A 25,846-nucleotide genomic window follows, 5' to 3' on the forward strand; every position below is an offset into this window, starting at 1 on the left:
CCGGCGGGGGCGATAAGTTACGCTTACCTAGATCTAGCCTTCTATTTACATCTAAACCTCATGTGTCAGGGCCCCAGAGACAGACTAGGGGGGTCACTGGACCTCTTATTTGTCCTCTGCAGTGGGGCTGCACTTAATAACGCTCTCTCTTTAATTGCTGTATTAAGGATGGGTAGCTTAGCTAACTTGTTGAGCTTAGGGGGTGGGGTGTTGGGGATGAAAACCAGGGCCACGCCGTGCAAGGAAGGCATTCTTCCTGTGAGCCACATCCCTAGGGCCTGAAATGTTCATAGATACTGTTTTTTTAAGACAGTTACATAATAATGTCACTCATTTTAATGTCTCTCTGTTAGAACCATGATGTGTCATTTAAAGAGGCCCCTCTGCCTGGGCTTGCGAGCTGTTTGCACACTGAGCCCTTCTGGCTGTCTCTGGAGATGGACACTGGGACGAGGGAGAGCTTGAGGTGGAGGGACATTGGGAGTACGGGGCAAAGCTGCCTTGGAATGGGAAGCAAGATAAACTGGAACCTGCCCTTCAGGGGCCCCACAGACTCAGAGGAGACTGAGTTATTTCTGGAGCTGCGTGCTGAAGAGTGACTTAAGCCAGAACTCTTGCCCTGAAAAGGGAAAACAAAAAAACAAAAAAACCAACAACAACAACAACAACAAAAACTACCCAACGTCTGTAAGAACTAAAATTACAAACTTTCTAAATAAAAAAAAAAAAGGAAGAAAAAAAAGAAGAAAATGAAAACAAATTCTGAAGTCACAGAATGGTTTTAATTGCAAATCTCAATGTAGTGATAGGCAATTTGCTTCTAAAGTTAATTCATTGGCTACAATGACCAAATTAAGGTTAACAGCACTGTGTTTTAATTTTTTTATTTATTATTATACAGATTTTGAGGTAGGATAGAAAGAGAAACTATGGGATGTGGGAAAGAAAAGGAGCGCTCACAGCTGTTAAAATAAAACTTCTCGTCAGCTGAGAGCCAGGAGCCTCCCCCAGCAATGAACACTTCCTGTACAGTTGCTCACATGGAGTTAATCTCCTTTCCTAGACAGGTATTTTATACTAAGTAACAGTGCCCCCCGCCTCAGGCCCGAACGCACAGCATCCTGGGTAGAGCTTCCGTTCCTTCCTTCCCCCGTCACTCCCTGAAGATCTCCACCAAAACTGTTCACAGCGGAGAGGACCCGCCTTCCGTACTCGTGTGAGGGACTTTCACGTCACCAGCTGTAACCCTGCAGGCAACCCCTCAGGAACCATCTCATTTACATTTCTAAGCGACCGTGCAAACCTCACCCAAGCCCAACAGAGCTGGCAGCAGGTACCTGCAGCACGTGAGCGCCAACCCAGTCACAGCAGGTGCCTAAGGCGGGGCGTGCGCCTCCATCTGTCCCTACCACACTCGTGCTCTGGGCCCCTCTCTTTCTCTCCACCCTGACGCTGAACTCTACAGCCAGTCATCTTTATCGGGGCTGGGAAGTGAGTCCCCAGCATCGAGGTCAAAAGCATGGCAGCTACCTATAATCCCAGAACTCTGGGGATGCTCAGGGCAACCCAGCTGGCCAAAATCAGTAGAATTCAGAGACCCTGCCTCTATAAACAAAATGGGTAGCTATAGAAAAAGGCATCCAATGTCAACTCCTGGCTTCTACACATGTACATACACACTTACACACACCTAATCATACAACCACACACACACACACACACACACGTGTGAACACATATGCTGCACACATATATGCAAAACAAAAAAATGAAAAACGTTTATCAAAGCTCCAACCCTGCTGGGCATGGTGGTGGTGCCCACCTCTGATCCCAGCACTGGGGGAGGTAGGGGCAGACTGATCTCTGTGAGTTCGAGGCCAGCCTGGTCTATAGAGTAAATTGTAGACCATCCAGAGCTACATGGTGAGACCCTTTCTAAAAGCAAAGACCAAAACCAATTCCGCTTCACAAACTGGCTAATCCTGAAATTCTCTGTGTTGAAGCCATAAGTCAGGAGATAAGGTCCTTAAGGGTCTGGGATTCCTCAGACTCGGGGTGACTGGGAGAGTTGCTTCCTGTTTCTCTTCCCTCAAACACTGACAACAATATCCAAGGCGGAGGACAAAGCGAGCTTGTATCAGTCAACAGATTCAGAAGAGGGCGGTTACTTAATGCAAAGGACTTTTGTGTGTGCTGGGAATGGGGAACCAGGACCTGTAAGGGTCAAGCAAACACTCCGTCTCCAGCATTCAGTCAGTAATAAATAGTTAGCGCCATATACTGGAATAGCAAATCAGAAAGGGAAGTGTTAAATATTAAACCCCTACAGTATGCACATATCTAAGGTGCCATTTCAAACACAATAGTTAACAAAAATTCAGCCTGCCTCTGCTGAGGCCACCAGAGAATGGCAGACAACTGTTTGCCTTGCTGCACTCAGTGGCTAATATCAAAAACGTTATAGGCCATAAAGAAGGGCGATTGAATTGAAGCATGTAAATCAGCGCCTGAGTTCATGCCCATTAAATGGTTTCCAACAAAAGCAGGAGGTCTAATACATATTTTTGTCTGTTTTTTCTTTAAAAAAAATCTTTAAAGATTCACCTGTGCAATCTTTATGCACGTGCATATATGTGGATGTATACGCCAGGTGTGTACAAGGGTGCCCGGGTCAGAAGCAGGCATTAGATCCCTTAGAACTGCAGTTAGGCAGCAATGAGCAAGCTGAAGAGGGTGCTAGGCTTCAAACTCGGGTTGTTTGCAAGAGCAGCAGCTTTCTCAGCAGATGAGCCGCTTCCCCAGCCTATCCTGTCATTTTTAAAGGCAAGGTCTCATGCCCTAGGCTGGTCTCAAACTGGAGATAGAGCTGATAGCAACCTTGAACTTCTGATCCTCCTGCCTCCACCACCCCTCAAATGCTGGAATCCTAACGTGATGTTAGGGATGGAACCCAGGGCTTAGCGTGTGCTGGGCAAACTCTACCAAACGAGCCATATCTCCTGACCCAAATGCGTGCTTACTGAAAACCCAATGAGCACTTTATCGGAAGCCCATCGGCAAACCATTAGTCACTATGTCACTGCATGCGTGAAGGGTGTGGACAGCGGTCCCCTTTATCTGTGGCTTCCCTGGTTTCAGTTACTTGTGGCCAGTAAGATAGCACAGAAGCGGCTACACGGACACAGTACCATCTGATGTCCTGAATGAGAGACTGCACGTCCACAACTTTATAGCTTGTTTGTTCTGGTTTGGTTCTCTGCAGTGTTGGAGATGGTACCCAGGGCCTTGTACAAGGGCGGCAAGGGCTTACCAATGAGCTACACCCCAGCATGTAGCTTTTATTATACTATTTGTTATAATTATTTTTAACATTTAATTATTATAATAATAATTATATTATTATTGTTGTTTTTTTATTAGTGACTGTCAATCTCCTAAGTGTTTAGTTTATGACTTAAACCTTTATCACAGGTATGAGTGGACACAGGGCAGAGGGTTAGGCGCTACTCATACCTCGTACACCCCCTACTGTCTTAGGATATCCAAGACTGGGGTCCAGACCTATCATCTCAGCACTTGGGAGGTAGAAGCAGGAGGTTCAAGAGTTCGAAGTCATCTTGGCAACACAGAGATTCTGAGACTCCATAAGACTCTGTCTCAAAAAACAAACAAGCAAAACCAAAACCAAAACCAAAACCAACCAACCAAAAACCAAAAATAGGCAGTGGTGGTGCACACGTTTAACCCCAGCACTGGGGGTTGGGGGGTTGGGGTGAGGTGGGGAGGAGGAAGGCAGAGGCAAGCAGATCTCTGTGAATTCAAGGCCTGCCAAGTCTACAGAGTTGAGGCTAGTTCTAGAACAGCCAAGGCTGCAAAAGAAACCCTGTCTCAAAAAGTAATTAATTAATTAATTAGTTATTTAATTAATTAATTAGTTAATTAATTAATATTGAGCCCACAGTCAATCCCAGCCCTACCAAGGCTGAGGCAGGAGGATCATGAGCTCATGATCAGCTTGGCTAATTAATGAGACCCTGTCTCAATGATAACAAACCAAGAGAAGTAATTGTAGAAGCCAGAAAACAACCTTCAGAAACCTATGTGGGTTTTAGATTCAAACTTGAGTTTTCAGGTTTACCAATAAGTGCCTTTATCTGTAGAGTCATCTTGCAGCCCCAGAGGGCTTTCAATCTATTTAAAAAACACTGTTCCACAGACTTAAACCAACAGTCACCTCCCAGATTAATAGTAACATCCTCCCTTGCAGAATGCACAGCCAGGGTTTGGGGACAACTAAGACATCAATCAGAGAACCCCAGCTCCCCATCCCTTATAACAGGTGGCCACTCACCTTGAAGTGGAAGGAGCTGGCTGGTGACCCCGTGGAGCCACACTCCGTTTTCAGTAGGTTGTTGTAGTAGCCCTGGCCTTTGGAGTTGACATTCTGGTTGGACATGTGGTCATCAGTGATGGGGCAGATGAAGTAGCCCTCATCATCGTCACTGTCTGTGTCAGAGTCCCCATGGTGGCCAGCTCCGGAGGACCCGCCACCGTCAACACCTTCCAGGCGGAAGATGAGGTCTTCGTCTGCCATGTTGCGGGGGCGCCGGTGTTATCCCAGGGCTTCGCTGTGCAGCCAGAGTTAATGCGCACGTGCAGCCGAAGTTACTGCGCACGCGCAGCAAGGACGGTCCTGCAAAGGAAGTAGGGTTAAGAGGGTGGGTGCCAGCCTCCAGGTATGAGGGTTGTCTAGGCACCTACATGACAGAGGTGATGACCGCACGCCAGAATGAAAACCCTATCTTTGGGGGAGGCTGCTGAAAACAAGCTTGTAATATATGGGACCATTTCAAATATCCTTGCCTATCTGCCCAGTCATTTCACTTCAGAGAACCCTTAACTGAGTGCTTGGAAACCAGAAGTACCATGCAAACAACCACAGCTATTGTTTCAGGATATACACTGTATCGAATCACTTGGCTTGACGCCCTACAGAAACCCCCCATTTAAGGACTACAATGCATGCTTAGTATACTAAGGCAACACCAGCTAGAGCCCTGGACCCCTGCCATAGACCTCAGGCCTTGGCTGTTCTTCCAGGGAACACTGGTTTTTTTCCATTCGGTGAACACATCAAGTGCATTCCCACGTCAAAGCCTTTGTACCTCTGTGCCTTCTAAACTGTGTTATTTCTCACCATTGGGATGGGAGCCCAAAGGATGCCACTTTAGAGAAGTCTCTAAATTTCCAAATCAAGAATCCTTGTTTAATTTTCTTCTCAGTGATCTTCCTGAGTTGAAATTGTCCTGTGTACTTTCTTTCCTTACATTTATTTTTTTCCCCTTTTATTGAAAGTAGATTCTTGCCAGGTGATGGTGGAGAACACCTTTAATCCCAACAGTCAGAAGGACAGAGGCTTTGAGTGATTTTGAGACCAGTATGGTCTACAGAGGGAATTTCAGGACTGCCAAGACTACACAGAGAAACCCTATCTCAAAAAACAAAACAAAACAAAAAAAAAAAAAAAACAAAAAAAAAACAAATTAAAAACAACCAGGGACAAAGATGGAGCAGAGACCTAGAGAATGGCCAACCAATGACTGCCCCAACCTAAGACCCATCCCATGGGCAAGAACCAATCCCTGACACTGGTATGAGATTTGCTTGCAGACAGGAACCTAGCATGACTGTCCCGAGAGGCTCCACCCAGCAGCCAGTGGAAAGAGTTGCAGACTCACAACCAAACAAGATGGAGCTTGAGGAGTCTTATGGAAGAGTTGGGATAAAGATTGAGGGACCTGAAGAGGACAGGAACTCCACAGGAAGACCAACAGAGTCAACTAACCTGGACCCTCGGGGGCTCCCAGAGACTGAACCACCAACCAAAGAGCAAGCTCAGGCCGGACCTGGGCCCCTGCACTTGTGCAGCAGAGCAGCATCTTGGTCTTCATGCAGCCCCCAAACAACTGGAACAACGGTTGTCCCTGCACCTGCTGCCTGCCCACTGGCCTGCCCGCTTGTAAATTCCGAGCCTCTAAATGGACCATCTCAGTGGGAAAGGCTATGCCTAGACCCTCAGTGACTTGATATGCCAGGTGTTGGGGGGAAGGGGGTGGATAGACACCAGAGGGGGGCTGCCCTTCCTCAAAAGAGAAGGGAAATAGGGGGAGGACCTGTGTGAGGGGGTTCTGGGAAGAGAGGAAGCGCTGATGTTGGGTTGTAAAGAGAAAAAATTAATTTAATTTTAAAAAGACGCTTGAGAGAACAACAACAAAAAGAAGATAGATTCTTTTCTCAATAATATATTCTGACAATTATATGTATTCCCTCCCTCTACTCCTCCCATTCCCTTCCCACTTCCCCTCCCCTGGATTTACTTCCTTTCTGTCTCTCATTAGAAAAAGCAGGCTTCTAAGGAGTAATAATAAAATATAACAACATATAAGAAAAACAAAACTAGGTTGGGGATTTAGCTCAGCGGAAGAGCGCTTGCCTAGCGGCGAAGGCCCTGGGTTCGGTCCCCAGCTCCGAAAAAAAAAAAAAAAAAAAAAAAAAAAAAAAAAGAAAAACAAAACTATCGTGTTGGAGTTAGACAAGCCAAACAGAAGGAAAAGAGTCAAGAATTAGAAACCCATTCATTCCAACACTCAGGAATCCCATAAAAACACTACTCTGGGGCCATGATATATACACAGAGGGCCTGGTACAGGCCCGTGCAGTCCCTGTGCACACTGCTTCTGTCTCATATGAGTTCATATGAGCTTTGATCGTGTGGAGTTAGAGGATCTGGTTTCTCCGTGTTCTCCACCCTCTCTGGGTCTTACACTCCAGGGGCTCCCCGAGCATTGAGAGCAGGGATTCAACGGAGATATCCCAGGTAGAACTGAGTCCCGAGTCCTGAGGTCTCTTCTCTGCATGATTATGAGTGAGCTTTATACTTATTTATTATGCGTGTACATGTACCAGTATGTGATGGCCACAGACAGGAATAGAGATCAGAGAACACTGTGCAGGAATCGATTGGCTCCTCTCCTACCAGGTGGCCCAGGATGGAACTGGCCATCATGCTGAGTGACAGGTGACTTTATCTGTTGAGCGATCTCGGAGGCCATTTTCCTTCTATTATCCACAAGCCCACTGGCTGGCTTAGAAAGTACCTGACACAGACGAAATGTTTGATACGCTAACCCTCAGAAAACGAACAAACGCCCTCACAGCTGTCCTCTGAAAGTTTCATCAGTAACAGTGAGAAATCACTAATGTCCCTAAGTGTCCATCAGTGAAGGCTTGTCATATAAATTACACCACTTCTTTCTACACAGTGAGGTACTGTGTGGTAGCTAGAAAGAGGGAAGTCTAGAACCCAGGCACACATCAAGGTGATCAGAAGACAGTGAAGCAAGATGGTAAGACAGAAGTCTCACACTCACAGGATCAACTGACTTTCAGCCACATGCCAAGATGACTGAATTTGCCAAAAATCGTCTTTAACGAATAGGGCTGAGAGGCCCTGCATCCTATACTAAGCCCAGGACATAGAGGACAGCCTCATAATCTTGGGCTAAGCAAAGACTTGGGAGCAGCAGTACGGATGGGGCCAGGGACGAAACCCAGAACCATGCACATGCTCCAAAGTGCTCCAGCACTGAGCTACAGCCTAGCCTTGATTATCTTTGACGTAAGTTTTACTATATATAGCACAGATTGCCCTTTAACTTGCTGTCTACCTGAGCTGGCCTTGAACTTACAATCTTCCTATTACCGCCTCCCAGGTGCTTAGATTATAGGCAATTTGACACCACAAACAAGATTTCTTCAACATGACAGCCAAAGAGCAAAAACAAAAGAATAATTAGTGTCCCTTAATATGCACGAGCTTTTTGTTTTAATCATATAAGAGGAGGAATTGGAGAGATAGCGCAATGGTTAAGAGCATCCTGCAGAGAACTGGGGTTCAGTTCTTAGCACCCACATGGTAGCTCACAACTATCCATAATTACAGTTCCAGGGGACCTGATACCCTCTTCTGACCAAACACACATCAGGGTGCACATACACACAAGCAGGCAAAATATACACATAAAAGGTAAATCTAAAAGAGACAGAGACAGAGACAGACAGAGACAGAGACAGAGCCAGTACTGCAAATACAGGTACAGAACAGCTGATATTTTTCTCTGGCTTCTGTTGGGTGCACATGGCAGGCACAAACACAGAAGGACACATGCATACACACACACACACACACACACACACACACACACACACACACACAGAGCGAAGAGACAACCCAAGAAATGGGAAAGAAGTTTTCAAATCGCAAACTCAAGGAGGAACTCTACAAAGGACTCTTACAACTCCATAATAAACACAATAAAAATGGCCAAAGGATTTGAACAGTCATTTGTCCGAAGCCAGGCCTGGTAGTGCATTCCTCTAGAAATGTCTGTCTTCTAGAAATGGACGCAATAAGACACGGGCTTACGACTAGCTGAACTAGAGAGTGAGATGCTGTCTCAAAAAAATCAAAATAACAAAACAAAGCAAGCATCAACATCTCTTGGACCAAAGTTCAGTTTCAGCCAGCACCCATTTTTGGCTCACAATCATCTGTAACTTCAGCTTCGGAGATCTGACACCCTTATCTGGCCTCCACAGGCATATGCATACATTTGCACTCAGTGCGCGCGCGCACACACACACACACACACACACACACACACACACAGAGAGAGAGAGAGAGAGAGAGAGAGAGAGAGAGAGAGAGAGAGAGAGAGAGAGAATTTAAAAAATTGCCTCCCTCACACAACTAGCTGCTGTACCCATGAGATGTCTTCAGGGAAATAGAATTGAAAGTCACACCCCACCAGAATGGTGGAAATTTAAAGCTGGGCAGTAATAAAAACCAGCAAGGATGACCAGGAATTGGAACCCACACTTGCTAGAGGAACTGTAAACAGTGCGCCTGCTACAGAAACAATCTGACAATCCTGAAAAATTTAAACATGGGTTCCATGTGGCCCAGCAATTCTGCTCCTGGGAAGCACTCAAACGAAATGAAATGTCCTTACACCCGCTCATAAACAAGCTGGTGGGGTTGGGGATTTGGCTCAGTGGTAGAGCACTTGCCTAGCAAACGCAAGGCCTTGGGTTCAGTCCCCAGCTCCGGAAAAAACAAACAAACAAACAAACAAACAAACAAACAAACAAAAAAAAAAAAAAAACAAGCTGGCATGGTGGATCACACCTGAAACCCCAGCACTCTAAAGGCTGAGCAAGAGAACTGCAGGGTGGAGTCCAGACAGGCCCACCGAGGCTACCAGTCTCTCTCTCTCTCTCTCTCTCTCTCTCTCTCTCTCTCTCTCACACACACACACACACACACACACACACACACACACACACACATTCACACACACACACACACACACGGGGGCAGGTAGAGTAGGTTAGCAAGATGATTCAGTAGGTAAATACACTTCTGCACAAGCCTGGCAATGAGAATTCAATCATTAGAACTGACTCCTCCAATTGTCCTCTGACCTCCACAAACTCATCACAGCATGTGTGTTCCCACATACACATCATGTATGCACACACACAATTTAAAAAATCAAACTTACCACTTTTATACAAATGTTCATAACCCCATTCTTGTCTGTTCTTTCCAGACAGGGTTTCTCTGTGTGGCATTGGCTGTCCTGGAATTCTCTGTAGACCAGGCTGGCCTTGAACTAAGAGATTCACCTGCCTCTGCCTCCCAAAAGCTGGGACAGTGTATGTCACCACTGCCTGAGCGCAGTACCGTTCTTGTTCTCCCTTCCTTCCTTCCTTCCTTCCTTCCTTCCTTCCTTCCTTCCTTCCCTCCTTTCATTTTCACTCTGGCTGCTTAGAACTTGCTATGTAGACCAGGTTGGCTTTGAACTCACACTGATCTGCCTGCCTCTGCCTCTGAGTGCCAGGATTAAAGGTGTTTACCGCCATGCCCAGCAGTATATTCTTAATGAGTATCCATCAAGTGATGAGGAGATTAAAAACAAAAAGGCATAGCCACACCAGGCAGTAGTGTGCAGAATGAGCTACAGGACAGCCAGGGCTAAAACACACAGAAACTACACACACACACACACACACACACACACATTCATTTATTCACTCATAGTCATATAAAGGAAAGTGACTCAGCATAAAAAAAATACTGAATGAAGCTATATGTGAAGTGAAGGCTTCTATGGTCTGACCTGATGCCATGAAAGCGGAAGTAGAGGAGAAGTGTCGGCAGGAGAAGTGAGGAATGATGTACTGAGGGAAGGTCCTAGGCTGACTGTGGTATGCTTGTATTCTGTCAGGACAGTGAGAACTGCCCACTCGAAATGGGAGATGTGCAAGTTATACATTTCAGAAAAGCCATTATCTGGAAGAAACAGATAGCCAAGGAAAACTGCTTAAACCCGAAAGGTGCAGGTGGCCAGGCTTATTAGGATAATCCTATTTCTGTCAAATGACAAAGGGAAGAATGTTTCTGTGTGCATTAAAAGTTTCCACTGAGGCGAGGTGGCATAAGCCTGTAATCCCAGCAGCTAAGAGGCTGAGCCAGAAGTCAGACCAGCCTAGGGAACAGAGGTTCTCTCTCTCTCTCTCTCTCTCTCTCTCTCTCTCTCTCTCTCTGGAAGGAGGGACATACATGTCACAGTTTGTGTGTAAAGGTCACGATGATTCTCTTTTTCCACTATATGGAGTCCCACGATCGAACTCAAGTTGCCAAGCGTGTGCGGTTAAATGCCTTGCCCCATCACCGCCTCTACAGCTTGCTTGGAGACAGTGTCTCTCTACATATGCAGTCCTGGCTGTCCTGGAACTCAATGTGCTGACCAGGCTGGCCTCAGACTCGAGATCCACCTGCCTCTGCCTGGCCTCGTGTTAGGTTTTTGACTCAGCGATCTCTTTCCTCTGAGGCTTTGGCACTTTCTTAACAGCTACTAAAACAGGGCATACTTTTTACATTCTAACTCAGAACACGCTCCTAAAATAGAAATTAAAATCTCAGAACCCTGTACTTTGCCTTCCTTGACAAAAATGTACCCCATGCTATTTTTTTTTTTTTTTTATTTAACTTGGGCCTGTTGGTTCTGTTTCTCTTTAGCCTTTTCCTTAATGTGTTAGCCACACATTGATTTCTCCAACTCCCAGGTTGAAACCCCATGTCAGCTGCCAAGTTTGTTTTTACCCTCAGTCACCAGCTTGGGACAGATGCCAGAGCCACCTGATCCTCTTTATGGCTTGCTTGCAGCTCCTAGCCCCAGTGCCTGCTCTGTCCTAGTCAGCCTTACAGATCAGAGCAGTGTGGTGTCTATAACTGCCAGCAGACTCAGCCAGTGGATGGCTTCAGGGGACAGGATGGTGACATGCCCCCAGCTTCAGCTGTGGCACCGGGAAGTGTGGCTCCCGGCTGAGAGGCAGAACTTGGGGCCGTTTCTGACAGATCAAGGCTCTGCTGCTGTGATCTGGTCACACTCATCTCCCAACCCGACCTGACCACCCCTCCCCCACTGCTCGGCGCTGAGTAGGGAAGTGGCCTCACTGTGGTTCCACAGCTATCTCACAGAAGCCTTGAGGCGGAACCATGAGACGGAACCAGATAAACACCCTCCTGACCCTGGAAACCGGGAGCTGCTGCTAACACCAGCTGCGACTGCCTGGCACTATGCCTCGTACCCAGAAGGCACTTGGTACACAGCCAGAACCGAGTGAACCCAGTCTTGTGGGTTTCCTATCATCGAGAATCTGCTCTTAAGGAAGCCTGAGGCCATGCCTGTCAACTGTCAAAACTGTTGGCTACTACAGAGCTAAGTACACAGTCTCTCAAGTAAGGGCTCCAAGTCCCAAACAGGTTGTGACAGCTAGGCAAGGCCATGAGCTGTGTGACTTCCTGGGGAGACGTGAACTGACTATCACGAAGTAGGCTGGTGATGATGGACCAAAGAAATGACCCCACCCCCACCCCAAGTTCGGCTTGAGGAACCAATGGGGTTACTTACAGGAGCAGCAGCTGCATCAGCTAAAGCCAGCCCCAGCAGCTTGAGGACTCAGGAAAGCTGCAACCCCGAGCTCCTTGTGGGCTATCTTGCTACCTTGCTGGCTGCAGTGTCTGTCCCCAGTAACTGCTCACTGTCTATAAGCTCAGGAGCCCGGTTAATCTTGTAGCTTTCTGAGCTTCTCTCTTCAGAGGGGAGGTTTATCAGTTCTGTGGAAACGGTTTCCCAACGTCACACACCCAAGCTTGATGAAACAGAAGCAGAAAGGCTGTGTACAACTTTGAGGAAGGGTTAGTTTGTTGGTGGTGTTTTAACATTCAGTTGTTTAATTTGGGTCAGGGGGCTCTCAGCAAAGAGCACGTGGAGGTCCAGGGACACAAGTGGGAGTCTCCTCCTACCATGTGGGTTCCAGGGACTGAACACGTCAGTCGGCTTGGCGGCAGGTGCCTCTACCGTTTAGGCAACTGTGATAGGCCATGAAGTACAAGCCAGATCCAGAGGCTGGCAGAGGCACGGCACATAGGTCTCATATCCTGGGGCAGCATCCTAGTCACGGACTCACAAGCACCGTACTTTGATATCAAACCCGTAAGGTGATTTATTGTCCTTTTCTTTCCTCCCTTACTTCAAGTTGCTAATTACATTGGCTCCAGCAATGCTCTCTCTCTCATAGCATAAAAGGTCATATTCCTTATGACAAGGTCCCCTGCTAGGGACACTTTAGGAAAACCAGCTCAATGCAGAGTTGCAGCTTGGTGGCCGACCTCACTCTGCACACCAGACAGTACCTGGGACGTTACCTCAGACCCCAGCCTCCTAGCAAACTCAACCTATTATGGATTCCCAAACCCAAGGAAGGAGAGAGACCCCAGTTCACAGGAAATGAGAAATTTCCAGAAGTTACTCACTTAGGTACCCACTTCTAGCCAGACACACCTGAGGAGAAGTTTCTCCGGAGAGTTCTACGTCCTTCCTCTCTCCCTGCTATACCATGAACCTGGGATGTGGAATCATAACTGTCAGTTAGCTCTCTAGTACGGCACAAGACTCATCTTCAGTTTTGTAAATTGCGAGGCTGAGCCTTGAATACTAGCCAAAGGGGACCTGGATGTCCGGGTAGCAGCAAAGCCAAGATTCTTCAGGCGTCCTCAGGGAGCAGCTATTCTCTAGAAGCCAGGATCTCTCCAGAAGGGGACCTAGATGTCCCGGTAGCGGCAAAGTCAAGATTTTTAGGGGTCCTCAGGGAACAGCTATTCTCTGGAAGCCAGCATCGATCTCTCTCTCTCTCTCTCTCTCTCTCTCTCTCTCTCTCTCTCTGTGTGTGTGTGTGTGTGTGTGTGTGTGTGTGTGTGTGTGTGTGTGTGTGTGTGTACACGAGCATGCCTATCGTGCTAGTCTGGGATCTTGTGGCAGCCATGGACATAAGAGACTATGCTTGGTTGATAAGTGGCTATTAGCCCAAATGCTTGAATTACCCTAGATGCCTAGAACAAATGAAACTCAAGACGGATGATCAAAATGTGAATGCAGATCGCTCCTGAGAGAAACAGCCAGAATACAGCAAATACAGAGGCGTATGCCAGCAGGAAACCACTGAACTGAGAACAGGACCCCTGTTGAAGGAATCAGAGAAAGAACTGGAAGAGCTTGAAGGAGCTCGAGACCCCATATGTACAGCAATGCCAAACAAACAGAGCTTCCAGGGACTAAGCCACTACCCAAAGACTATACATGGACTGACCCTGGACTCTGACCTCGTAGGTTGCAATGAATATCCTAGTAAGAGCACCAGTGGAAGGGGAAGCCCTGGGTCCTGCTAAGACTGAACCCCCAGTGAACTAGACTGTTGGGGAGAGGGCAAATGGGGGAGGGTTGGGAGGGAACACCCATAAGGAAGGGGAGGGGGAGGGGATGTTGCCCGAAACCGGAAAGGGAATAACACTCGAAATGTATATAAGAAATACTCGGGGCTGGGGATTTAGCTCAGTGGTAGAGCGCCACCTAGGAAGCGCAGGCCCTGGTTCGGGTCCCCAGCTCCAAAAAAAAAGAACCAAAAAAAAAAAAAAAAAAAAAAAAAAAAATCAAAAAGAAATACTCAAGTTAATAATAATAAAAAAAAAAAGAGAGACTATGCTTGGAATGCCCAAAGCAAGGCCTTAGGGTCGAGAGAAGCCACAATGACTGCTGGTCTTGCCTAGGCTCACCGTCAGTGCCTGGAGCTGTCTTTTTGTGGCAGCAAAAGCTGCAGCATCCCAGAGCCAATGCTACCGCCCTACACTGATGAGTACACACAGTGTTAGCCCACAGCCTAGGAGACACAGGCACTTAGAGACACCTTAAAGAGCGTACATGCCTCTCAGGATCGACTTTAGCCGGTGGTTAGAGGAGTTAGGATGGAAACTGTTTACAACACCAGAGCTTTAACATCCTATGATTCACCACCATTGGTCAGCATCATTATAGGTCAGACGCCTGCTCCCAGTGATTGGTTCAGAGGTGCTCATGTGACAGAAGACAACACATGCCTGGTAAACCCGGGGCTTCTACTAGAAGTGACTAGAAGAAGGGCAGGATCAAACATTTCTGGCAGGGTAGGGATTTAGGGCTGAGACCAGGGCACCACTGAAGAAAGATGATGTGGGGTGGACCACAGAGCAAGAGGTAAAGAGGAAAATGAAGAGCTATGACCTCACCTGAGAGCTAGAAGTCAACTTACCCATCCCCTTCTGGACCTGCAAATTACAGGCTGGCTCTGATAATCAATCAATCAATCAATCAATCAATCTCTGTCTCTGTTTGTCTGTCTCTGTGTGTGTGTGTGTGTTTGTGTGTGTGTGTGTGTGAATGGTGAGAGACTAGACAGACTCCTTGGCAAGCAGAGAGCGAGTAAGAGCTCTAGCCCATAGCTAATGAAAGTGGTGAACTCCCAAGATGGCCCACTTCTGCCTTACCTTCCTGACTTGAGACAAATCTGTCTTTCAGCAGCAGGACCCCTGCAGATGCACTAGCTCAGCAAGTTCAAGGCCAGCCCGGGATGTGTAGCATAACCATTGCAGGCCATCTTATCTGTCCTCAAACTAACCACCTAAATTCAGGAGGCTTTAAACCCACTACTCAAGAGACTGGATTGTTCGGGTTTCCAAGTACCCACTCTGCTGCTGCTTCTCTGTGTCTGCCCTCTCCGTGAATCTCCTCACCCCAACAAATACCATTCTTCAACTGCTGATTCTGTCTGTGGTGTCTGAGGTTTCTTCTAGCTTTTAATTCTTTAACTGGCAGAGAAAATTAACCCAATGAAGACCCCTAAACTGTATAATTGAGACATGGTGATGACACAGGATGGGGACATGGGCATGCTATGTACCTAGAGGCTTTCTGCCTGCTGCACTCCAAAACTGTTCCAGAACTCAATGCTACAGATATTATTTTTATACTTGTGTTCCCACGTGTAGACGGAGACCTAAAGACACCAGTCAGTGTCTTTCTCAGTTGCTCTCTGCCTTTTTCTGGGACAGGGTTCTCAGTGAGCCTAGAGCTCCCTGACTGGCTAGGCTGGTGGGGCAGTGAACCCCAGGGGTTCTCTCTGCATTTCCCCAGCATCCTCGGTGCTCCCACTATAGGCCAAGATGGCTACATTCAGGTTTTGTTTTTATTAAAATCTTATGCATATAAGTATTTGCCTGCATGAATATTTGTATACACGTGTGTGTTTTGTGCTCATAAAAAGCCAGAAGAGGGTGTTGAATCCTCTGGAACTGGAATTCCATATGGTTGTGAGCTGCCATGTGGGTACTGAGAACCAAACCCAGGTCCTCTGTAGGAGTAGCAAGTGCTCTTATTGGTGGTCAAACCCTTACACCCAGCTTTTGCGTGGGTGGTGAGGATTTAAACCCCAGACCTCATGCTTGCACAGTAAGCACCTCCTCAACTGAGCCATCTCCCCCAGCCCCTATTTGCATATTAAAATACTAGAGCGCTTGGAGTACAGTTAGGTGGTAGATTAGTATTGTCTAGCCTTTACATGGTCCCGGGTTCCATCTTCAGAATTACACAATACATCAAATAAAAAAAAAAAAAAAAAAAAAACTGGGCCGGAGACTTGTCTCAGGGATTAAGAACACTGGTGGCTCCTGCAGAGGACCCAGACTCAATTCCCAACACCCACATGGTGGCTCATAACATCTCTAACTCCAGTCCCAGGGGATCTGACCTTCAAAGGTACCAGGCACTCACATGCAGGCAAAGCACTCATACACATAAAATACTAAAAACAAACAAAAACCAAACAACCCCCCCAACCCTAAATAAACAAGGCAGCTGGAGATAAGGAATTCACCTATTGTACACAAACTAACCCAATAAGCTCAGCTGCCCTTCCCTTCCCAATAAAAGTTTTCCTTGTAGCTGGGTTTGAGACCAATGAAGGGGAGAGGAGAAAGGAAAAAACAAACTTTTCTGAGTGCTGGGGTTGTGGCTCAGGAACAGAGCCCTTGCCCAATATATGCAAGGTTCTGAGCTCCATGCCCAGCACTGGAAAAATAGAAAGGCTTTTCCTAAAGCACATGGTTAAAAACAGCAGCCTTGGGCTGGAGAGATGGCTCAGTGGTTAAGAGCACTGACTGCTCTTCCAGAGGTCCTGAGTTCAATTCTCAGCACCCACATGGTGGCTCACGACCATCTGTAATGGGATCTAATGCCCTCTTCTGGTGTGTCTGAAGACAGCTACAGTGTACTCACATACAATAAATAAATCTTTCTTTCTTTTTTTTTTTTTTTCTTTTTCTTTTCTTTTTTCGGAGCTGGGGACCGAACCCAGGGCCTTGTGCTTGCTAGTAAATAAATCTTTCAAAACAAAACAAAACAAAACAAAACAGCGGCCCTTTCCTATCAGGGTCACTTGTCACGCCACTCAGATCACATAACGCCCAACTCTTGTGAACAGCCTTTGCAACTGTGAACAGGCAGCAAGGCCTCCCATTTCTAGATGCAACTGTAATGTTCCCAACTATCCCCAGGGGTACTCTCCATGGGTATCACCATCAAGATAGCATACGTTCCCTTCCCGCTGTTCCCTACCTATCCATTTCTGCTGGCTCTTCCTGCCTCACAGGGTCCTCAGAGCTGGGCTTACTATCACACCCTCCTTCTGTGATCTATGATCTTTCACCATGGATTTCCTGCTGTGATAACAAGGCTTGGCCCCTCCCTACCCCCCCAACTTCTCTCTGCTTCCTCCACTCCCACAGGAGGCTCTGGATGATTCTTTAGGTGCCAGGCAGGAGCTTTCTGGCCAGCAGAGTTGGCAGAACACTCCTCAGAGGGTAGCATGAGCTCCTGCCATGTATTGACAGAGGGAAAAATGGGCTTTTGATGCTGCAGAGGGAGGAGAAAGAAGCAAAGACCTGGACTCCGATGTCCTCAACCTGACAGGATTTTCACAGAAGTAAGAGTAGCCATTCGTTCAAAGGTCTGGCTGCATGCCAGGTGCTGACCTAAGCAGTTCGGCACATGCGTGACAATGACAGGAGCCTCTGAGCCACAGGGGCTTTTCCTAGTCATCTTCCTCTGTCACTCTACCCTACCCTGCTCTGCTTCCCTCTCTGAGGTGAATAATTTCACAGACTGACTGCGGGTTAAGTGACTGCTCAGCTGGCTATGGCAAAGTTAGGACTTGAACTGAGATCTGTGTGTGTCCAAGTTCGGACAGATTACAGTCCTTTTTAATTTTTTCACGATTTGGTTTTCCCTCTTGAGGTCTCAACCGTGCCACTGGGCCACCAAATCCCCAGTGTCCATACGGGACACCTCAGTGTCCCATATGCTAGCTGGAGATGGCCAGCCTTTCTGTAGTTCGTTCCTGTGACCTGCACAGTTAGTTTGTGCCAGGCTTGGCACTCTGGGCTGCAGCTAGAGAAGTGAGACACCATTCCTCTGTGTGAATATTCACATGGCCCAGCCACAGAGAAGACTGTGTAAACACAGAGTGCATCCTGAGAAAGCAAGGCACACTGTATCCCTGGTGCGACCAGCCAGGAGTACACCACGTCCTGGGGTCAGAAGAGCCTAGAAGATGATTAAACATTAAAATCCAAAGCCCCCTTGTGCATGTGGCTCATTGAAGCTAGAACGACAATCTTTTCTGCTTTATGCTCTAAAATGTCAGCTGCGGATTTTAAAACAAAGAACGCTTGCATAATGGTGTGTTTGTATGGACAGAGTCCAGGTCGTAGCACGTGCGTTTTCAGAAGAAATGAATGTTGACTTAGCTCCTGTCCTTCCAAGCAGGTTGCTGCTCCTGTTAGCCAGGAAGTTGGTATCTTTGCTCCTGTGGAATATATGGAGACTGTTTCCAGAGAGAGGAGGGTCAGGAAAGGCTTTTGTGTGTGTGTGTGTGTGTGTGTGTGTGTGTGGAGGCCAGAGGTCACTGAGTAACCTACTCTATCATACACCACCTCATTCCTTTGAGATGTGGTCTCTCACTGAAGCTGAAGCAAGGCTGGTAGCCAGCAAGCCCCAGGAACCCCTTTGTAGTACCCACCATGCCCAGCTTTTTGTGTACGTGCTGGGATCTAAACCAGGGTCCTCATGCTCACTCGGCAGCTCTCGTCCCCCCTGAGAACGGTTTCTCTGCCTCTGTGCTATTGACAGTGAGCTGGTCCAATTTTTTTTCTTCCCTCACCCCCCTTTTTTTGAGACCAGGTTTCTTCATGTAGCCCTGGCCGGCCTGGAACTCCATCTGTAGACCAGGCTGTCCTTGAAGTCACAGAGATCCACAGACCTTTGCCTTCAGAGTGCTAGGACTAAAGGCATATCCCACCACTGCCCGGCCGAGCTGGTACAATTCTTACTTACAGAGCAACATGTCCTATGGGATGTCAAACATTTAGCAGCATCAGAGATCTCCACTTACTGCCAGATGCACTAGAAGCAGAACAATTATAACTGACTCCAGATGTTGCTGTGAGGCAGGATGGAGCGGAGCGGCTCCGGCTGGAGCCTGTTTGGTCATGTGAGCTGATGCAAAATGACTCAAGGTCTTTCTTGACTTAAAATTCTAGAGACATAAGTCCGATGGGCTCCTCTTTCAGAGCCAGCAGCCTGAATCCTCAAACTGCTTTCCTTTTTGCCTTCCCATCCTTTTCCCATCCCTTCCCTTCCCCTCCTCAGTGCCTTCCTCCCTCCTTCGTTCCCAGTGCTGAGGGCAGAATCCCGAGCCTGGCACACGCTAGGCAAGCGCTCTCATGATTAGCTAAACCCTAACTCTAAATACCTCTGTCCAGAGTTCCTGCTTCCTCGGTCACAGCTCTTCTTTTCTCTACCCTTCTACCTCTTATTGATTGATGGATGGATGAATGGATGAATGGTTGGAATTTTCAAGACAGGGTTTCTCTGTGTAGCCCCGGCTTTCGTGGAACTTGCTATGTAGACCAGGCAGGCCTCACACTTAGGGATCTGTTTGTCTTTGCCTGTGGAATGCTGGGACTAAGGGTGTGACAGTGCCACCACGCCTGACTTGTACCTCTTCTCTATAAGGACCCTGTAGTGTAGTAAGGTAATCCAGGACAGTGCCCCCATTGCTCCCCTCTAAGAAGTGTGATTTGCTGTATAAGGCCACGCATTCCCAGGGGTGGGATATGGACATCTTTAGCGGGGTTATTACTGTTGTCCTTGGTGTGTAACAGGAATTGTTATGCAGAGCCTAGGAAGAGGTGCCAGGGTGGAGGTGGGGGATGATAGAGGAGAGTAGGGTGGTCAGGATGGAACAGCAGCTGGTATTTTCCAGCACCAATTCTATACCAGGCATGGTGGGACTGAGGCATGGTGGGACTGAGGAGCTGGTCTCCCTGAGTATCTACTGTTTGCTGTCTGCTGATTCGCAGGCAAGGAAATGACCCAGGGAAGGCCTTCTGGGGGAGGGAAGTGCTGAGCTTGATCCTGCAGCAGAAAGACAGGTATGGCCCCCCTGAGTACTCTGAGGCACTCTAAGCAGCCAGACCTGTGGATGTGAGGGTAGGAAGATCCGGCAAGCTCATGTAAATGGTGACTGACTCTGGGCTTAGAAAACAGGAGTCTGATGGAGGAAGCCAGTGTGGATATCTTGGTTCTTTTAGTTTGACATAAAGTGCTGTTTCTCTTCATTGTTGGCAGTTTATCTGTGAGCCCTTGGTGTGTGCTGAGACCCTAGATATTAATGAGATTCTTCTCACTTGATGCTTCATTTCCTGATTCCTGATGCTGCCCCCTCTCCCACTCAGGAATTCATAGAACAAAGCGGAAAAGTGTTTGAGTCCCATCAACCAGGTACTGCACTGTATTGGTACCATAGGGCTCCATCCCATCCTGTTCCATTAAGTCTCATGTTTAGGACAGGGTCCACTCATAACCCCAGAACCTGCTTCAGAGCCCTGGCCAGGGGACACAGAGCTCAGCCTAATTTGAGCATTCCTTTCTTTGCTTTTCCAAGACAGGGTTTCTCCGTGTAGGCCTGGCTGTCCCAGAACTAGCTCTGTAGACCAGGCTGGCCCCAACTCATGGATCTGCCTGCCTCTGTGCCCCAATTAGAGGCATGCGCCACCACTGCTGAATTCTTAAGCTTTCAATTATGGGTTTGTCTGTGGCTTTTGTTTTTCTTTTGAGACAGGGTCTTTCATAGCCAGGTTGGCCAGTGACCTCAAACTTCCGACTGTCTTGCTTCTTTCCTCCCTAGTTCTGGGATAATGGGCATGATTTATGAGGTGCTGAGGTGAAACCCAGGGCTTTGTGCCTGTTTGGAAGCGCCGCTATCAGGCCACATCCCCAGTCCTGTTTTTTCATTCCAAAGAAACCAACCGAGAAATGAGTCCAGTGCTCAAGACACCAGTGCTGGGTGCTGCCTAGAGCAGCCTCTATTGGCTCAGCCAGAGACCGTGTGCCCCAGCATCTCCCACACCTTAGTGAAGCCCTGTGGTTGCATTTAGGCATGCGAAATGTGGCCCAAATAATTTTGCACCACTTCCAGGCCCACTCAGCTGCTCCCTTTCCACACCCTGGCCAGATCGGGCTGACGACATTTCCACATCATCACAGAGCACCTGCCTGTACCTTCTCTGAGCTCCAGGGAGGACACAGGCTCCAACACCTGACACAGGAGTCCAGCACTGTGCCTTCCTTCAGTCACCTGCCTCGAGCTATTCTCCTTATTCAACCTACTGCCAACTTGTCCCCTGCCGAGTGATCCACTCCTCCATCACACCTGTTGACACAGCCCCTCCTTCAGACCTGCCTGAGTCCCAGGAGGCAGATGCTATCTGCTTCATTCTCTGGGGGGTGGGAGGGTGGGGGGGGCTGAGGAACAGAGAAGTGTAGTGACTTACCTATAATCACACAGCCAGAGAGCTGGGCCTTTTAAATATAGTCTTTACTTCCTCAACTCACCCAGGAGCAGCTAGGAACCTCCCCTGGGAATTACTTGGAAATGCAAATTGGGAGCCTCACTCCAAGCCTCCTCAAGGAGACTCTAGTGTGATCTAGCAATCAGATGCAAGCAAGCCAGGCCGCTGATGTGCCCAGAAGTTAGAACCACAGCCTACACTCCCCTCAGATTCTAAAGCCTGTGAAAAGTTTCTCTCAGCTTTTCTACCGTACTGTAGTGACTCAACCCTTTTCTTCCTCGAAGCCTAGTTGCAAGAGTTTAGTGAGATATTCTTTATTTAATTTGTGGTGTGTGTGTGTGTGTGTGTGTGTGTGTGTGTGTGTATACACGAAGGTGATTGCGGAAGTCAGAAGAGGACACTGGATCCCCAGGAGATGGTGTGGCATGGTTGTGTCCACCAGATACAAGGCCAGGGCAACTGAGTCCCCAGGAGCTCTTTCCCCTTTCACCTCAGGGGAGAGTGCTCTCCACCAAGCCGGCCATGCTCCCCTCCCCCACACAGTCCCTCATCCAACAAGCTTAAGGCTCAAACCCAGGATCATCCCAGGTGTGCACACTGTGGCACCCTGGGATCCTGAGTAACTGATTCCTGCAGCTGCCTCATAAGACACCTCCTCTCCTTCCACCTAAAGCCTCCCCAAAGCTGTTACTACTTGGTTGCTGTGCTGGTCCTGAAGTTGTTCTCCTTCATAATAGAAATTAAGGTAGAGAAGGAGCCCCGAACAACAGCTCTATCCTCTGTGCACCCTACGTTCCTACACGAGGTTCCCAGGCGTAAATTAACAGCTGCTAGCTGTTGAGTCTGACCAGTGCAGGGTAAAAGGTTTGAAAATATTATGTTTGTGAAACAGCGTGGCAAGAGCCATTCAGGAAAGTGACAGCTAACGCGCTCTGACCCTGGTATTTCAAAAGAACCCAGGTATTTGGAACAAAGAGCCGACCCCCACCCCAGCCCCTTTCTAGCTCCCGCCTGCCTTTCCTTTCCCAGGAACTGTTGCCGCCGCAGAGAATGAGGAAGAGCTGTCTAAGGTCGAGGTTTGAACACGGCCTGGGCCCTCTCCTTCCATTGGTTTCATCATCCTCACCGCGCAAACAGCACCTTCTCCGGGAAGTCTTCCCAAAATTTCACTCTTAACCCCCACACTCAGAGTCCTAGTTTACTTACTCTACATTCCTTACCTAGCCTTCGTGGGTCTGGGGGCCTCTTTGGACCTCGGCGTTCTCCTCCGTAAAATCTGTTCCGTGGTCCCAAGACAGGAAGCGCCCCCAAGGAGAATCCCCAAGTCAGATCTCACTCCTCCGAAATACACGCGATCAGTCACACACAGGGCGCAGCTGGACAGGTTCCCCGCAATTCCCTTAACAGACTCAAGCTAGATTTGGCCCGGGGCTTACCCGGGAGGTCCCCGCCCCCGCGCCACCAACTGCATATGAATGCTCAGCCCCTTGGCGCACAAGTCTCCAACGCCTGCCAACACCCCAACTCCCTCAACAACAATGCTGCAAGGGCGTATGCTGCACAGATCTCAAGATTCCGGGGACTGAGGCTCGCACAGGTCTCTAGTGTGGGGGAACCCCCTGAGGGGAATGCTGCTTGAGCGCTTCAGAGGGACAGGCGGGTTCTCCGAGACACGAAAGAGAGACCCTGGCGGAGGCCCGCGTGCGCTGCCTGGTGCAACCCGAACGGCGCCCGCCCATCGCTTGCCAGCGTCTTTCATTCTTTTCTTTATAGGCGCAAATACTGAGCCCCGCGGAAGTTCTGCAACCAGAGAAGCTCCTTTCGGGGGGCCACTGCAGCTGGAGGCGCGGGCTCCCCATCCAGCCCGGTCACCTACCTCCCAAAGTGGGACAGGCGCGACAGCCGCTGCCCACGGCCGCAAGGATCCCCAGGAGCTGGCAGAGGCTGGCGACCGGACGCTCCAGGGTGCAGGGCGGGAGGAGAATCCTGGGGTACGAGCGCAGGCGACAGAGAGCCAGGCCCGCAGCCGCAGTGGGGCGCCTGGAGACGTCCGAACGCTGGAGCAGAGCGCCGGCTGGAGCTGGGGCTGTTGCGGCTGGGGTTGGAGCCGGAGGCTGGGACCAGAGCTGGGGCGGGACCGACGTACGGGGCGCACGCCCGGGCTCACGTGGCTGCCCCGGGTGGCCCTCACCTCCCTGCATCCCTGCAGTCGCCGCGTTGTCTTTTGGCTCCCCCGCCTGTTGAACGCTTCCTGAGCGTTTGGGTCTAAAGCCGGTTACTGTGCCGCGTGAGTCTCTCTTCCGAGCAATAACCTAAAAGGCTTTTATCAGAAAATCTTTAGAATTTCTCGACTTCTGTTTTGAAGAAACTTAAGACACTTTCCAAGAGAGGGAGGGGGAATGAAGGAGCAGGAGAGGGTGAAACAACAAAAATTGTATAGAAAACTCAAAGAATCCAAATTCATGGTAAGCATATATGTATTTAATATTTACATAGAATATACAAATTTATAAATATAAGTGTAAAATTATAAATATGTGAACAATATTTATATATAACCTATATTTTTGTTTAAATTTAATGTTTATATAAATATATATTTGGTTTAAATTTAAATTTAATGTTTAATGTTTAACAATGTTTGACAATTCCAAATATTTCTGTCATTTTTTACTTAATATCTTCATCAGGGCTGGGCAGTGGTGTCACATCCCAGGACTCAGGAGGCAGAAGCAGAAGGAACTTCGTGAGTTTGAGGCCAGCCTGGTCTACAGAGGGAGTTCATCTAGTCTGTGCCATTTAGATTTGACAATGACACAAACCCAGGTCATCTGGAAAGAGAAAACGTCAACTGAGAAAATGCCTCCAAGAGATTGGCCTGTGGGCCATTTTCTTAATTGATGATTGATTTGGAAGGGTCCAGCTCACTGTGGGCGGTGCCAGCCCTGGGCAGGTACTTCTGGGTACTCTAAGCAAGCTGGCAAAGCAAGCCAATAAGCAGGGTTCCCCTGTGTCCTCTGCTTCAGTTCCTGCCTCAGGTGCCTGCCCTGACTTCCCTTCAGGACGGACTGACTGTATGCTGTAAGCCGAAATAAACCCTTTCCTCCTCAGTTGCTTTTGCCATGGTGTTTAATCACAGCGCCTGACGATCTGTAGTATTGTGTCACTGGTAACAAAAGGAGTACAATTGCTCCTCCTAACTCTCATCATGACCTTCTCAACTGCCCTCCACTTAGTGCACAGAACTCAGGCTAGGACTTTTCCAAGCTTACACAGTAAGTGGGTAAGTGGCAGAGGCAAGGTTTGGTCCAGATCTTTATAGGTCTGTGCCCCATAAGCTCTTTGGTGATTGAGAGCAGTAAACCTGTTCTCCTGGGGAAGTCAGGGCTTCAGACCTGAACACTGCTGATAGCACGAACATTCCCTGCAAAAAGTTTGACTCCTCCCACTTCTTTCCTGAGCTGGGGCCTTTCTACACAGCTCTGACTGTTGTGGAAACTCACTGTGTAGACCAGTGTCTCTGCTCTTGAGGGCTAGGACTAAAGGCATGCACTACAACACCAGACAAGTTTCATTTTCTTGATTAAGATCCCATGTTGCTACATGAACTCAGAAAGGCAGATGCTTCTTCCTGGAGCTTCCCAACATGACAGGCCAAAGGACTTGTGCCCCATCTAGCCTGCCCTTCTGGAAGATCAGCCCCTCAGCATGGAGAGCTGCACCACCACTCCCAGCTAGATCCACGTTTTCGATGCCCACTTTCCAAATAGATAATGACACTGAGTATGTTTCCCTGGACCCCTCAGATACTCATCTGTTACTACAGAACCTAGCAGTCCCACTCCCAGTTATATGCCTAAGGGTAAAGAGAATATGCACCACACGAAAGAAATTGGGGGTGGTGATAAGATGGCTTAGGAGGTAAAGGCATTCGCCAAACCTGACACATAAGCCGGAGTCCATCTCTGGGACTGATGTGGTAGAAGATAACTAATTCCTGCCAGATAATCCTCTGGCCTCAATGTACACACCGTAGTGTGTATGTACCTACATACATGCACATACACAAATTACTGTAATTTAAAAAAGAAATTATAATAGATGCCCACATTTAAAATACAACAACAAACTCAACTGTGTATGGAGCTGGATGGGGTGGCGTATGCCTGTAAGTTTAGAACTCAGGAAGCTGAGGCAGAGGGCTGAAGAAATAGCTCAGCCTTTGAGAACACTGGCTGCCCCTCCACAAGGTCAGTTTCCCAGCACCCACATGGTGGTTGACAACCGTTACTTCAGTTCCAATGGTTCTGATGTCCTCTTCCAGCCTCTGCTGACACCAAGCATACATGCAGACAAAATACGCAAATAAGTTTAAAAAAAATGCTTAAAACCAAAAGTTTAAAAGTGGCTGGTTCATTATGTATGTAGGAAAAATATATT

General features: G+C 48.2%; 1 protein-coding gene and 1 long non-coding RNA gene across 2 annotated transcripts in view; one reads left to right on the top strand and one right to left on the bottom strand.

The window, feature by feature from the left end:
* Eef2k (eukaryotic elongation factor 2 kinase) overlaps positions 1 to 23,500 on the bottom strand; it is a 60,563-nt gene extending 37,063 nt beyond the window's left edge. The window contains 2 exon segments of the mRNA XM_032892758.1: positions 4,352 to 4,693; positions 23,283 to 23,500. Of these exon segments, the coding sequence (XP_032748649.1) occupies positions 4,352 to 4,594 (243 nt within the window). The 5' untranslated portion in view covers positions 4,595 to 4,693; positions 23,283 to 23,500.
* Positions 23,501 to 23,559: 59 nt separating this feature from the next.
* LOC116891578 lies at positions 23,560 to 25,846 on the top strand. Its single transcript, XR_004386847.1, has 2 exons — positions 23,560 to 23,871; positions 24,097 to 25,846. It is a non-coding gene; the product is annotated as an uncharacterized LOC116891578 (long non-coding RNA).

This window comes from Rattus rattus, chromosome 2 (genome assembly GCF_011064425.1).
Source record: "Rattus rattus isolate New Zealand chromosome 2, Rrattus_CSIRO_v1, whole genome shotgun sequence".
NCBI lineage: Eukaryota > Metazoa > Chordata > Mammalia > Rodentia > Muridae > Rattus > Rattus rattus.